General features: G+C 32.4%; 1 protein-coding gene across 7 annotated transcripts in view; it reads right to left on the bottom strand.

Moving 5' to 3' along the window:
- Positions 1-16,856, bottom strand: part of LOC132704069 (fibronectin type III domain-containing protein 4) — a 123,355-nt gene that overhangs the window by 52,509 nt on the left and 53,990 nt on the right. For 6 of the 7 annotated variants that reach the window (XR_009619221.1, XR_009619220.1, XM_060673752.1 and 3 more), the window contains one exon: positions 1,299-1,444. Coding sequence is in view for 5 of the 7 variants with exons in the window: in XM_060673752.1 (XP_060529735.1) it covers positions 1,299-1,444 (146 nt within the window). In the remaining 2 variants the exon portion in view is untranslated. The remainder of the gene's footprint in view (positions 1-1,298; positions 1,445-16,856) is intronic. The other variant, XM_060673750.1, reaches the window with a different exon arrangement.

Here is a 16,856-nt window from a genome sequence, read left to right as displayed (position 1 = left end):
AAAACTTAAAAAATATATTCAAATCACTAAGAAACATACCAACTATACGTAACTGATGAATCTCCTTGCGACCTGGCAGTAGCGTACTGTAATATTAAGCATTAATACTTTCATCTAAACCGATTTTTCTACGTTTACATGGGGATCGCCTTATATTGCTATCGGTAGTGACTAATTCGGAAAATTTTGGGAATATTTTGGGATTCCATCGAGAAGATAATAATTTTCGATAACTGTAATATAATATATAATATACTATATCGAAACACCCCGATACCTTAATGCATTGTCACATCACCATCCGGCCCCATAATCATTGGTTATCCTCTCTCTTGTGTACAAAGTCGTAAAACTATCTCACCCCAGTCACTGAACTCACAATTAAGAAAGAAAATCTAGTAGCCATTTAAACTCTATACACCTTGACGTACGTTTTACCATTGAATTAGAAACTAATCATAATATCCCATTTTTAGATATTCTTGTCGATAGGAAATCAGACCTAACATTGAGAAGTTGTTTTCCCTACCTCAACCTTCTGGCAACAGCGGAAAGGTTTCTTTTATCTCTATTTAGAACAACTTAATAAATGTGAACTGTGAAGTACAAACAAAAATATTGGAAGGCGTCAAAATAATGGGTCTTCATAGTTTGTGCACAGGTGTTGCCAGTATAAATCTTAATCTGAATAGAAATGTCTGTAATAATTTTATTGAGTGTTTTCAAAACCATTGTCGATTTATTTAAATGCACAATATCTTATCATTCAGCGCCAGTGATTTATAAGAATACGGGCTCTAAAAAATGCTAGTTAAAATTGCAGCGAATTAACCTTTTTAATGAATATATGAGGCTATCTTAACTATTCTGGAATAATTCCTCTCTCAGTTTAGTATAATAATTGTCGATTTTTTTCAAACGTTTAGAGTGGGGTCAGACATATTTTTGCTACTTTCGCTATATTTGAAATGAGGAGTTTTTCCTCGACCTTTCTGTCAAAAACTATTTTCCTTAGCAACGAGAAGTACATCTGTGGTTGGTTAGAAACTTTTTACGACCATAACGTGCAATTAGTGGCTTCTATGTGATTGATGACTTTTACTTTTCTTTGCTGATACAAAAGAAAACTAGTCAGAAAAGGGAAACATGACCACAATTACAAACAATTGAAATGACAAGAATTGCAAAAAATGCTAAAACAAGAGGAATATCTCAAGAGTTTGTTACTTAAACTATTTTTTGAAAAATGGAGGTAACCAATTCGTGTGTTCAGTAGTAATACTTTCATGAGCTCTTACCCAAGGTGCGGAAGACGATAGGCCTGCTGCGATACTTTTTGCCTTGCCAGACAGCGGCGACGGTCAGCTGATACTGCGTGTCTGCTTTGAGCCCTCTCAAGGTCACTGCATCTGAGTTACCAGCAACCACGGCCACCACTCTGTAACTAACAGCATGATGGTTCAACAGGCTCCCAATCTTACTAAAATATCTAACAATAAATTTCATAAAAAAAAAATTAGCTTATTACAAGGTGTCAGATTGTTCGTACTGCTAGTACTACAAAGTTTTTAATCACGAGTGTTGTAAAGTTAATTGACCACATTATAGCGTAGGCAAGTTTATAATAATTATTTTTGATAAACTTGGTGTGATTATTGATGTTCTATTGCGCGGTGTTCTTGTTCGATTTAACTCAAATGAGGTTTACTCACTTAGAAATGGACACGAATACGGAATGTTGTTATGGCTTTTCTGTATTCTTGGCTCACAAACACGAGTCTTGTTTTGGTGTCATCATTTATCACAACCTTTCCAAAATTTAACCAAAACAAAGCTAATCTTGAAGTTAATTCAAGTGATGATTTATTACAGATTTTTCGTTCTATGCTTCTAAGATGTGCTGTTAGCTGACAGACACTGAACACTAATTAATAAAAAATGCATCAATATGTAACAGTTTATCTAACCACAGAAGAAATGAACTGTAAAAACTATGCTGTGAAACTATTTTGTTAGTTTCAGTTAATTTCAGAGATATACATTTTCTCAAGTATCAAGTTTTGTATGCTAATAGTTTGTGTTTTTAATTTAGAAAAGGTTTCTAAGAAAATTAGAGGGCAATAGTTAATCGATGGTTAGAGATTTGTTGATTTATAAAGATTTAAAAAGAGTACCATTAACCATTAACGTCTATTGTTTTTACAGTTTATAAGAAATGTAGAGCTAGTTTTGGCCCAGAAACCATCACTGCACTCGTTTCTAAAAATTGTGTAATACAGTATCAATATTTTAGAGTGTTGTTGAGCCGTGCTCAACCTTTCATAATTCAATTCAATGACTGAGTATGCCATAAGCCATAAGCTATTTTAAACGGTTTGTTAAGTGCATATTTGATACTTCATTCACTGTGTTCTAACCTTTTCTTCGGAATCCCAAAGCAGATGGATAGAAATTCAAATTGTCAGTCATTTGAAAATATTTTACAACAACATATTAATGGGAACTATTATTAAATGTAAGAATTCAAATTGGTGCGTAATTAACACCCTAGTAAACTTGTAATGAACAGTTTCCGGATAGACCAAGTTGAGCCCTGAAAACCCATTTAAATTTTATTACTCATAAAATGAATAATATCTAAAACTCAGTTCAAAGGACATTAACTAATAATGTTTCCGTGGTGTTTGCCACGGCAAAAGTTTCGTGGCCGGTTTTAGCGCAAATACTTATCTAAGCATGTCGGGGCTGTTAAACTAACAATGGCAAACCGAAATTGCAATTACCGCAATCCCGCAATATAATTGCGAAATTGTAAAACCCTAACAAACCTAACCGACTTTCCGATAAAGTTAGGATTTTGTGTTAAATAGTAAGTAAGCGTCTACTTTACCTGGGGATTAGATTAACGGAAAGAATTACTTCTAATATTAAGTAAACATAATTATACTCCCTTATTTCGACTGCCTAATGGGTTTTAAAGTATAATGGTTTGCTGCTGAACTAACTGGAGCGGTTGTCTGGAGATTGACGTGTCCTAGAGTTGAGGTACTACAGAAGAGAGAGAGAGAAAATCTCTTGGTTCAATTTGATGTTTGAAAAAAAATATTTTTCTAGATTCTAAATTCTAGAGCCGCTGCATGAACTGTATGTATAAAGGGAAGCTACGTAGGACACAATGAGACGCAAGGCAAATGTAATTATATAAACATAATATAGAGAACTGTTTAACTAAATAAAACCAAATACCGTCCTAATTAGGACCCAATACTTGAGACGAGCATGTTCTTGTTAGGGAGTGAGTCAGTTCTTTAGCTGTAAAGAATACCAAGAAACACTCAGTAATCATTACCATTAGAAGAAGTTTAATGAAGTTGGAAGTGACGTTAATTGTGATTTTGGGTGACATATTTAGTTATTGTGACCAAATATTAAAATAAATACCCAAATAGTGACCTAATCTATTACTCAATTTTTATACTCAAATTTTAATAGAATAATTATTCTATTAAACTCATTTCAAAGTATCCCTTCACCTTCACGCTGCCTAGACCAGTAAGAAATTGCCCACAATACTATATTATCAATAATACCTATTTGTGTTGTTCTATACTCTTTTGAAGTCGTCAAATAGAACATCGACTAACTGAAACAGATTGATAGAGATACCCGCAAGGCAATGGACATGCATCGTGATGTACCTCGTTAATTATACTTAACCTGTATGAAGTGATTAGGAACACAAATCCATTTCTCAGAGTTTAAAAGGGCAGATGCAGCATTAGGTAGAATAGAAGAATAGGTAGTTACAATACATAATGCATAATCATCAAACTAACCAAAAGTTTAGTGGTCTATGTGGTCTTCCGAAGCCGCGAGTGCATTTATCCCCTTGGGTACTAGTTTCATTTTTTAAAAATTGAACTGAGGTGGCTTTTACTTGATGAAAATCCATTTATCAAAATAAATAAGAACTAAAAGTTCAGAGTTTCACGAAATTGTATATTATGACATGACAATTGTTTCGACAACACCGTGTCTTTATCAAATGTGTGTACATTTGATAAAGACACGGTGTTATCGAAACAATTGTCATGTCATAATATATAATTTCGTGAAAATCTGAACTTGTAATTCTTATTTATTTTTATACATTTTTTGCAGAATATTTTTTGAATTTCTTTTGTTGTAATTCTCTGATTTTTGCAGGAAGCATATTGAACGTAATAAGATTTTTTTCATAGCAACTGTTATTTAATTGAAATTTATTTTTGTTTCTGGTTGAATAGGGATGCATGATAGATCTAGATAGATAGGTAGGTGATAGTTTTAAGTTGTATATTGATCGATATTTTTTTTTGCTCCTCCCCAATTTGTGATATTGCAAGAGATTACCGAGTATACTGATGATCCATTTAAGCGAGAAGGGGTATTTAAGGAAGATTTCAATGTTAATGTAGAAAAATATATGAATTAATTTTTTTTTCGAGACACAGACTATTTGAGTGGATTAGCATAATTGACAGTCAAGTGCTGTACCAAGAAATTTTATGTGTGAATTTTTACTCTCGGTCTTAGCCCACTTAACCCTTCGAAAGGACCTATGTATGGGCCTGTGAATTTCATTACTAAAGTTTTTTTAGGATTCTATTTTTCTATTCTATTTTTAGGATAGTAGGTCTAAAATGTTTGTATGTTTTTTCTATTGATTTCTTTACTTATTTAGAACGTTTTGTTAGTGACGGGACGTTTCAGTAAGGAATGATTTGCTACTTAGCTCGTTTGTTGATCAAATTTATAGTGCTATTTTAAAGAATATAATTTCGTGAGAAAGATATGTTTGTGTATAATTTTGTTCACGATTGGCCGTGTTATATTTTTGGTATACTTTTCAGAATAGTAAGGTGTGAGAAGGTGCATAGGTGCCACATGTATCCCGGCATTAAGAACAAGTTTATGCCTCCTGCGACTTTGAGATTAATTACAGTGACAGACGATATAGTAAACAACTGACAATGGGGCTATTATATTGCTTCATATAAATTCATATATTGCATGACGAAACTGTTACTTCATTTAAATGCGTTCCAGCTCAACTACAGGCATCACATTGCTTGATTAATTAATGCGAATCTAACGCGGATAATGAATGAATATAAGTAAAGCAAAACATACCCGAACTCAGATTTAATTAATGTTAGAAACGACGCTGGCTCAAATCGAATATCAAACTTCAAAGACTGCTATTTCAATGAACTTAACTAGATGTAACTCGGAGCGTTATTCATGTAATGAAGGAATTTGTAAACATAACTAACACTCTTTTAGCATTTTTTTCCGCAAGAGCCTACAACATGATGCGACACATATCTACAAAACGCTCTGTCGTTCTAACCCCACCTAAACCAAAAATGAAAATTTTCAAGTGTTCGTTTTTATTTATAATTTTCAAATATTATTATTCAGGTAAGCTCGGTTCCTTGTGTGTGAGTATTAATTAGATATTGTCCACCCTTGTAACTCTTATATTTTTTAAACTACAGAGCCAATTAAAAGAAGGCAGTGAAAAGATTTACAAACTGACATCTTACATTTTTAAAGTGATTTTTGTCTGAAGTCCACTTAGTAGTAATGCAGTTATTTTTGCTTAACACTATCAATTTGTTGACAAAACAAGCAGATACCCTTAAGACGCCGATATTATATTAGACATTGCAAAGTAGATCGCCTCTCTTGACCACGCTTTATTCGAAATTTTACAACGCAAGACACATCGGAAAAATGTTCAGCTATTTCGGCAGTAGAATTTCGAATGGCGGAGTTATTTTCGTTAAGTTCGTTTGGTATCGTTCGCGAAGCAGTATCTTTATGGATTCATTCGAGGGTCCAACATTAAAGGAAAAGCTTACTGGTTTCAGATCTAAACACAAGACAAATTGCTCGCTTGGTGAATGTCACTCAAAAAACATTCAATTATTATAATAATAACACACCTAACATACTTTAAGAACATGCTTTTAGAACGCGATTTATGGGCATTTGGCAATTTTTAGTTGACCCTTAATTTCATAGGGGCTATTTTTAATTTATAAAATAACTTTGTATTAATAATGAATCGCCATCTAGAAAACACAACACAATAAAAATAGATTTACTTGTAAGATGCTCTTACATAACTTCCTACAAAACACATCCCAAAAAATGAGAACAGATCCACTAATACTGTCGCATATGAAGCTATAATGAGCTGGTCAAAAGTCCAAAGGCAATATGTAAACTATTACATTTGTACACTTTGGCATATTGTCAGCAGCGCCACCATCGGAGAATAAATTCGGGAATTAGCACTTCGTCCTATCACAGCCCTTTTGCCAATTAATAAACCCTATATAACCCGGTGTCGCGCATCGACCATTCTCTCAATAGTTTTTTTTGAGGAATTTATTATTATTTTAACGTAATATTGATGTGATTCTCGCGAACTGAACTCATTTTGCTAAACCATGTAACTTTGTGCCGCTGTCGCATGATAATTTTACATTTTGTAGTAAAATAAATTGCTGTTGAAATTAGTAATAATCAGTTTATTTCATGAGATATTCAATTATACATCAAAGAAACTTTCTGAGAGAAAGTACCCTTATGTTATTCTGTATATGATTTTATCTGGATTTTGTCGGAACTGCATCTAGTAGTATATCACGAAAGCAAGAGCAAAGTACCCTGACGTATGTATTCACTTCTGTCGCCAGTATTCAAATTTTAGAATATTTTTTACAAATGCAACAATCAGGAATATATTTTATTTGCATTAAACATGATAGTTGTGATCTCCAATAAAAAGATTTTTCAAACATATTTTTAACTTGAAACTACTACAACTTAAATACGCGACTACATATGAAAACCTAACTTTAAAGCTGGTTGCCCTAATAGATCTTATCAGTGCTCGTAGAATCCAAACTATTTCTCACGTATGCCTAACGAACCCGACAGAATAAAAACAAGATTCAAATTTCCCTTTTTTTCAGACAAACTTATTTATAGTTATTCAATATTGGGAAAATCAAGACCCTTGGGAGGGAATAAATTATTTATAGCTAATAAAAAATCGTGTAGCTAGTTCACAGACCTTGAAATGATGAGTCGAAATTGTATTGGACAAGAATGGAATATACGAGGGTCACTTGAAAAGTTTCCGACTTAACAATGATACAAGACATTTTTTGTAATTTTTTTCTACATTATCTCCTTGTAATTCTATATACTTCTCGCAACGATACTCCCATCTCTCTAACGTGTCAAATAGTAACCAGTGTTTTTTTCCACAAAATAATTGTCCACATTTGCCTCCTCATTTGATGAAAATCTTTGTCGTCCGAGAGTAGTTTTCAGTCGAGGGAACAAAAAGAAGTTTGGGCTAGATCTCGTGAGTAAGGAGGATGGTCAAACCGTAATTCGTGGATTTTCGCCAGGGCATGGAGGTATGGGGTCTTGGTGAAACAGATATCTTTTTTGCAAATGTGGCCGTTTTTCCTCAATTTCTGTTCTCAGCTTGTCAAGTGATGATTCATAGTATGCTGTTGTAATTGTTTTTGCTTTTTGAAGGTAATCGATTCATTCCATGACTAAAAACCAGTTTTTGCTTTTTTCAGACTCGGTTCCCTTTCGCAGTACACTGTTTTCACTGTATTTTTGATTCGGGCGTATAATGGTGTATCCAAGTTTCAACTACTGTAATTAATCGGCGATAAAACTTGTATTTATGGCGCCTAAACTGTACTAACAGAGCGTTGAAAACGTTCATTCGAATACATTTTTGGTCTAACGTGAGTAAACGCGGCCCCAAACGCGCGGACAGCTTTCGCATGTCTAAATCTTGATTTAAAATGTGACATCTTCATAACCTCTGATATCTTTAATTCGACGGTCGTTTAACACCATTTGATAACTCTAGCAATATTATGGTAGGTAGTTACAGTTTTGGGAAGTCCATCATCTCCTAAGCTCTTACGGACGTTTAAATTCAGTTACAGAAAATTTCACTGTGGTAAATGGCGGTGCAGAGTCCAACTCAACTTTAATTTGCGTAGGCGTATTGCCTTTCATAAACAAATCTTTTATAACAGCTCTGTACTCAAGTTCTTCCATTTTCACAAAAACACACACCTCGACTCACTCAAACGGCTCTCAACTAAAAACAGCTCGTCCAAAATTACTGAAACTTTGATAAGTAACTATCAAGAGGTGCACAACTACGACCATTAGCTTTTAGTAATTAGTGCCGCCATCTTCAGGGTGAGGTCGGAAACTTTTCAAGTGATTTATTATAAATTTAAATTTACTTATAGTATATATGTAAAATCATTTCACTATCAGTTCTTGCTTATTGAAAGTTTTATCTGTTTCTATTTAATTTTTTGTTTTCTCTCCAAGAATTACTGTGATATATACCGTTGTTAGTAGTATATTTATTAATGCTGTATGTTGTATCTACTATAGTTATCGCTTTATTATTTTTTTGTACCCAGATTACTCAAGAAGTAATTAACAAAAATAATGCAATGAATTTTTATTTGTGGAAACCGGCACCGGAATCAATGCATTGTGTGTATAATAATACATTGTGTAATAACCCTGTAGGACAACGGCTCGGATAATTAAGATCGATCTTCGTCAATCTGATAAACCGAAGTAGTAATTTTACCTCTAACTACCGCAATGCACGTAAACATCCACAATGCGGAATTTCTAAGCTGACGTTGTAACAAACGTTCCTATTTTGTTTATAATACAATTCCTGCAATGAAATCCGTCAATCGGTAAATTTATTAATGCCTGTAACATTCGTTTCGCATAAATCGATTGTGTTATGGTAATTCTTGGTAATTCGTTTATTAAAGAAAGACAGAAAAATTGAATATTGAAAGTTGGTGTAGGTAATTCAGAAAAATCAACACGTGACGTAACTTCTAAACAGCATGCGATATGTATTAAATCTCGAAAAGGTAGTTGATACACGCGGATATCTTCACTAATTTTTGGATGTCAATGTAAAGAATCTTGACTTAAATATTTTTTGAATTCCGTACTACTGTAATTTTTTTCAGCTTTTATTTGACATAGCTTGAAAAATTTTTAGAAATACAAACCACCAAAAATTGTTAGTGTTAGTTTTATTCTATTTTGGTTGTAACTAACAAAAACTTATAAATCTAAAATTATAGTCGATCGGGGCCATCTAGTTAAAATATTTATAAGATCGAGACACTTCCGTTTATATTGGAAGTGAGCATCTTATTTCAGCATATTTTAAATTAAAAAAATTAAATTTTAAACGCAATTGTGGTGATCAAATGGCAAAGGTATGCATAATGCATAATCGAAAATCTTAAAGGAATATGTAATAATTGAATATCAAATGCTTTCTCTACGGTTTACAAAATTTTGAGAGGATTAAATTCATTTTCATGGGTGAAAGTGAAATATTCTACATAAGCCCAGTCAGAAGCACAATACAATTATATTAGCATTGCCCTTAAAACAAATATTGTCAAATCCGTGCCGTAATACCCACTTATCTACGCTATCTAAGTTCGAGGTAGTTATAAAGTTAAGTGGGGCTTGAATTTTTGCATACGCCGGAACCTTCTACTTTGTCAATGTACCGCATCGAGATAGCAGAATAAATATATTCTGTATAAACGTAAAAGACGGAAGTTTAGTTTCTCTCTAAGCATAGTTTTTTTCTAAGCTCACATTAGTTTTAGGGAGAGTGAGATGTCAAAAATTATTATAAAATATATTTACCAAATTCATAAAACAAAGTTAAGGATCTGGCAATTAGACAACCGTTGAATAAACAAATCATGTGAAAACTTTTTTATTAGCTGACTTGATCCATAATACGTTTTTCAAATCACCAAAAAGCGGTTCCTTGTGGCAAAAAATCTACACTAAACCACATAATTCCCAAACATTTACTCTTTCTTAACCATGTTTTACTGATATCTTCAATTGTTAACTAACAAAAACAACACAATGTCACAATGTTGAAGTTATTATTAACAAAGATAAATAGATAGTCAAAACGTTGATAAAACTTTTGGCAGTTATTTCTATGATATATCCCTAGCTCCTAAAAAACTAAAGTATTGGTGAGTTCAAAACTTCATTTTAATGCAATCACGTCAAACAGCGACAACTAAGTATTTAATGTTCAGTATGATACGGAGTATGAATTTGCGAAATTGACGAAATATTCTATACCTATATGTATCTAAATCTTCTATAGCTATCTACATATTCTATACTTATTTAACACAAGGTACATGCTACAAGTACTGATTTTGCAGACTGTCAGTATCGCGAACGAAGGTTACAGGTCACTTCTTTGAACTATTCACTTGATCAGGCCTACATATTTCGACAGGTTCATCACTAAGGTAGGCATTAAATTTGCTTCCACTGCGAAATGCGAGGGTTGTGAGAACAACGGGCTTCGGCAAGTGGGAGAGAGAAGTTATGAATAATGCGGACAGGCTTCGATTTTCGTTTTTTTTTTTTCATCCACTTTCTTATTGTCTTTGCCGTTTAGGATATCACATGGTGGTAACATAGGCGCATTCCGCAATTTAAACAAAAACTAGGTTTTTCGTTCTGAATGCATATTTGCAGAATTATTAAAAATTACTTTGAAAAAGTGTTCCCGTTATCTTTTTTATAAAAAAACGTGTTATATCTATCCATTTTTATTACTTTGAGTTACTTTGAATTTTTTTAGATGAAAAGTTTTGGCTTACGAACATTTTGTCGTACTGAATATTTATTAGAGTAATGTTGTTCCATTCCTTATAATATTACTCGTGATACACTAGCCTCGGTCTGCTACTATTACTCTCGAAAGCAAAGTGCTTGTACGTCACATTGGGGGGTCAATTATTATGTGCATTTACTATATAATTTTTAGATTTCCTACTCTAAGATACCCATTTATGCACTGATCAGACACGCGCAAAGTGTCACCTTGGAAAGTCAGCTTCATTAGACACTATTGTGAGTCATTTTTGGGGTTTCCCCTACTTAGGCCACGAGTTTGGGAACGATCGATTGATTTTGATGGTGAAAAAAGTGATGGCATTTTAACGTTTGTCAGTTATAATGGATCTAGGTGCGTTCTGACTGCATTCATGCAGGTCGTAGAAAAATAATAACAAGCGACACGTTTTATAAACTTCAACAGACACTCGTTTGTTAAATACTTGCTAAGCTCGTGCCTAAAAGCAATCGTGACTACAGTGTCGTTAATAAAACTTGTTCCACAATATACTAATAATGCACCAAATTATGTAATTTTTTTTTTGTAAAACGGTAATAATTTACCAGAAATTTACATTAGTTTTACTACCTGCTCGTTCCTTTTAATTCACTGTCAGTTCTGTCATAAATAATAGGATTTGATCTTAAAACCTTTCAGCATTAAGTCTTATATTTATATAAGTTATATTTGCGTGAAAATATACACTTTTATTCTATGAGAACTGATTTATAGCGACGTGAAGATGTGGTCTAGAAAAATTAGAGAGTTGGAAAAAGATAATCATTTAAATATTCAGTGGGGACTGCTCTGTCGTCCAATGTAAAATAAACGTTACTATTATTTTCTCTCCTCTGAAAAAACATCGATTTTTATTTATTATTTATAATTATTTATTACTAACTCAATTTACTAGTCCAAGACCGAATAAGTTGCCTTAAAATAAACTTAAAAATCTTACTCTTGCCGCTTAGAATATGCGTAGAAAGTTCCTCAATCAGAAAAAGATATACAGAGGAAATCGTTTAAATAATGTAATTCTACATTGGTAACATCCCAGAATAAATTTTCTAATAATTTTGCAAAGAAAGGTTTTGTAGTACTAGCTATATTTATTCACATTTAATACTATAAGATGTAACTATTGTCATGCCTGGGGATATCAATTTGTAATTAGTTCCAGATGTGCCTTTTGGCGATAAAGGTCCTGCGGTTTTTAAACGTGCTTTATTTGGGACACTTAAGTATAGCAAACGCAAACGCAAAAAGATACAGTAACTGAGTCATGTTTATTCTGTTGTGCAGTGTTAACATTTTATAATATATTTTTATGTTTTTGACATAAGTATCTAGAATATTTTAGAATCTAGTATTTTATCTAGTATTTTAGAATATTAGCTGAATTTTTCGAATCATTTGTATAAAATGGCGACCAAGTTTTTTCGGCCATTCTTTGTTGCTTGTTTTACTAGTTTAACATATGTTAATTGAACGTCAATTGTTAAAAGGTGATCTTTTGTAGTAACTGATTTGACAGTAACTTTATTCAATTATATATATATATATATATATATATATATATATATATATATATATATATATATATATATATATATATATATATATATATATATATATATATATATATATATATATATAACACTTGGAATTTCTGCTTATATCGACCGTACTAAACTTATTTGAATTTAAAGAATATCGGGTAGCGGTCCGTGGTTAAGAAAAAACAAAGAAAATAGAAAGCTCCTTTTTTCTTTAACACTCAATATTTCGTCAATTTATTTGTTGACTTCTTCAGGAGTGAAAAAATTAGAGTGTACCACATAGTTCCTCAAAACAATACTTTACAGTTAAGGTAAATGAACGAAGCGACATGATGAAACAAACGGATAAACACTTAGTATGTATAGTATGTAATATATACTAAGTGTTTATCCGCTTGTTTCATTATTTCATTATGTCGCTTCGTTCATTTACCTTAACTGTAAAGTATTGTTTTGGGGAACTATGTGATAGACTCTAATTTTTTCACTCCTGAAGAAGTCAACAAATAAATTGACGAAATATTGAGTGTTAAAGAAAAAAGGAGCTTTCTATTTTCTTTGTTTTTTCTTAACCACGGACCGCTACCCGATATCCTTTGAATTCATATAAATATATATATATATATATATATATATATATATATATATATATATATATATATATATATATATATATATACTTTTAAAGTGGTCTTTTCACACATGTAAATGACATAGAGTTACACTTTTAGACCACTTTAATAAATTATTAATATCCTGTTGCCATCATTTTGAGTCTCTATATGTCTGGATATTTTTATGCCATCCGCGTACAGTAAGAATATTTAATACTTGTTTTATGTCATTTATACATAATAGAAACAATGGTAGGTATAATGTTGATCACTATGGCAGCCCTAGTGAATGAATTGTTAAATAAGTTTCCAATAAGAGACACCAGTCCTTAGATAAGGAAAACTTGATAATATAGCATAGTTTTGATAATATAGTCTTACGATGAACCCGATCAAAAGCTCTTTCTATCCTTGTGTATGTTAAACAGTTTCTAACATATCGACAACAATCTAATTTTATTTTTCAACTTTAGCACTATACATTTTTTTTATTATCAACTTTTGAACAGGCCTAAATGTAGCTAGCTCAATATAACAAATACCGGAACAAATACGCTGTGTGGCTTCTATGCGAGAATCCACGCTTGGAGTTTTCGTCGTAAACATATTCAATTAAAATTTTTCTATTGTTATATTACGTTCGCAGCAAATATTAAGTGAGTTCCTCAAAAGCACAAGGAAATTGTTCCCCGAGTAGAAAATTACAGCATCCTCGTTCCGAGGTGTCTTCAGCTTAGAATCGGTTCTCGTGTGAAAATAGTGTGTACAGTATAGTCTTGACAGTCTTTCAGCATGCTTTACTTTCTTTTAATTAATATTTGTTACGTCTTGGCCTATTTATTTGATGTGGAGTAATTAGGCGAGTAAAGGACTAGGGACCCCTGTATAACTAGAATTTTAGGATTTGTTTTTTTGAAGATATCATTATTCTTCTTCTAGAGGCAGAAAGTGATCAAGTGACTGTCCCCATAGATGGGCAAGCTAAACGTTTATTATAAGGGAGAATAGTAAACAAATAAAAATAATTACATTTTTATATTAGCAAAATTTAAGGACTTACTTGTGAATAACAACAATAATACGAGTACAAATTGTAATTTTATGTAAATCCCAACAAACCTGTGATCTAATAGTTATGAAAAATCTAGAACAATTTAATTGTCCTAGTAGTTAAGTATGTTTAAATAAAATAAATTTTAATCCTAACTGTTATGCTCGGCTAAAAAGTAAAAATGTGTCTTTCAGGGTATTTTGCTGGGATTCGCAAACTACAAGTAAAAAAATATATCACAATATGTGCCATAAACAGTTTGTAATAACTGTTATTGTTATTCGTCTCTTTTGTGAATGAATTTAATAGCTTTGCCAGTTTAAACATTAAATGTTTTATAAATTTAATTTTCACGTTCAATATCGTGAATCTACTAGCTACTAACATTTGTCACCACATTTATTGAACAAATTTTATGTTTATTATATAAATGGCTTGCCTGCGAATGTGTTTTATAGTGTTTTGTATTTGTAGCAACGAAACTGCAGCAAAGATCTGAATAAGGAAACACTGCCCTATTCCAAGCAGTTTCAAGGAGTATTGTATACTTTTTGGGTTGTAACAACAAGCTAATTTTAATATGATATACAATGTATTTGATGGGCATAGAAAGAAAGAAAAACCTATATTTTAAAATTATAAAAATTCCCTGCGTTAATGTTTCTCTCAGAAAAAGAATTGTCCTATTTATACGAGGTGCGTTCAAAAAGTAAGGTGACTTTTAACTTTTATCAAAAAGTATTTATTATTTATCAAAATTAATGTTTTCCCCTTAAAAGTAATCCTCCCAGATACGCTTGTGCCAACTTTTTTCCAATCCTCAAAGCACTTCTGGTATAGTTTTGAGTTCTTCCAGCGATTTTTTCTCTATCTGCTCAATCATTCCAAACCTCGTTCCTTTCACAGCTTCTTGAGTTTCCGAAGCAGGAAAAAATCGCAGGGGGCCATATCCGATGAATATGAACTTTTATTTTTATACGCTTTTTATGTTCGTTAATGCGTTGCTTAAATATTCTACCTGTTTGTCCGATATAAATTTCGGGACATGATCCACATTTCAACTTGTAGACTCCGGACTTTTGAGTTTTTCGTGGTTTACTTTCATTTTCAAATTTTCCAATGGTTTTCAGTTTTAAAAAGCCATCTTAATACCAAATTTAGATAGTCTTTTTTTATGTTAGGGTTGATTCGTCTCTGATTAAGAATATTGTCTGTTATATTTATTCCCTCAATCGGTTGAATGCAAGGAAATAGATTTTGGACGTCAAAAGAATCTAGAATTGCCTTAGGAGGAATTTTAAAGTCTTTAACTTTGTTGATTGATTCGAACGAATTTTTGATAACCTACCTAGGTTTACAGGTAATGAGATATTCTAAAATTTTTATTAATCTTGTTTAAAGTTTAACTGATGTTGCTGTTACAAAAGAAGCCACAGGCCTAATTGGCATGTCCTGTTTGTAATTGAATTTGATTAAAGAATATAATTTTGGAGGTTCTTCAAAAACCGAAATTATATTCTTTAATTAAAATACACAAGCAGGATATGCCAATTAAGACTGAAGTTGTCAACATTTCAATTGTTTTGCAGCACTGTATTCCATTTTTGACTAAAATTTTATGGAAATTCTTTGATCCATTTTTTTTTGACAGCAGAAAATCGCCAAGCACATAAAAGAAGGCTAACATTTTTGTCTCATAAAAAAAAGTATACTTGCCAACTGGCTGAAACTGTGAACTTATGTTATGGACATGTGTACCAACATAACAAAGAAAACATATCGCAAATCGAATGTAGTAGCCAGAGAAATTACAAAATTCAACCCACTTTTTGAACACAGCTCGTATTTCATTTGAAATTCCGCATTAATAATTCTTTTTTTGAAAATGCAAGAAGACAGCGCCGTTTTACAATACTGTCGCCGAGTTTGAATTTTTATTATTCATTTAGTTCATTAATTCATTATTTAGTATTCCGCGTTTTTTGTCTCCAATTTTTGTAAAAATTAAATCACCTTTCAAAATTTATTCCCAATAAATGTGATGTTGTCAGGTGAATGTATTTTGCTGAAAACCACATTCACATCAATAATTTACTATTTTTAAGAATGTAACCATGACATTATTAGTAAATATTATAGGTGATGATTTGCAAAAATTGCAAGCAGGTAGAAAATTTGAGAAATAATGTAAACAATCTCTCGTTAGCAGTCACGTGTATGACAAAGCCCACAATCCCTATTACTATCAGTCTCACTCTAATTAAAATTTGCGTCACAATAGTATATTACGCAACAAGTGCGGTAAACTGCATTTGACTCATGAGTTCATTTGACACTAACGGAGCGCAGCGGAGCGAGTGAGTTAAAAAGTTTACCGAATGTGTTGCATACTATACTAAGGTTAGTTTTTGGATTTCCGCAAAACAACACAAATACATTCACTGACATGACCGTCAGAATAAACAAACGTCAAAATTCAAAGCATGGGAAATATTTCCGAAAACATATTGCTCCCAAGCCTGTGCGGTAAAATTCCGGAATTGTCCGAAGTGGCTCGGATCCGTGGGAAACGAAACTGACGTGGTAAAGCGACCATTCCAGCACGCTAGATGGGTGTGTAATTTGGTATTTTGCAGACGGGAGTAGAAAAAATCCATATGAATGCATTACCGAAACTATTCTAGTCCATCAAACTTTAAAAAGGCTCTTTTGGGTGCTCGCAATCGCTATATATTAAATCAACAAAAATTTCAAGTAAGTTAAAGTAAACGTCCGCAGATTATTACACCGATCGTTAGTTAGAAACTTCCCCCTTC

Source organism: Cylas formicarius, unplaced genomic scaffold (assembly GCF_029955315.1).
Source record: "Cylas formicarius isolate icCylForm1 unplaced genomic scaffold, icCylForm1.1 PGA_scaffold_6__28_contigs__length_40554024, whole genome shotgun sequence".
Taxonomy (NCBI): Eukaryota; Metazoa; Arthropoda; class Insecta; order Coleoptera; family Brentidae; genus Cylas; species Cylas formicarius.
Note: the sequence above shows the minus strand (reverse complement) of the source record. Positions and strands in the feature narration are given on the sequence as shown.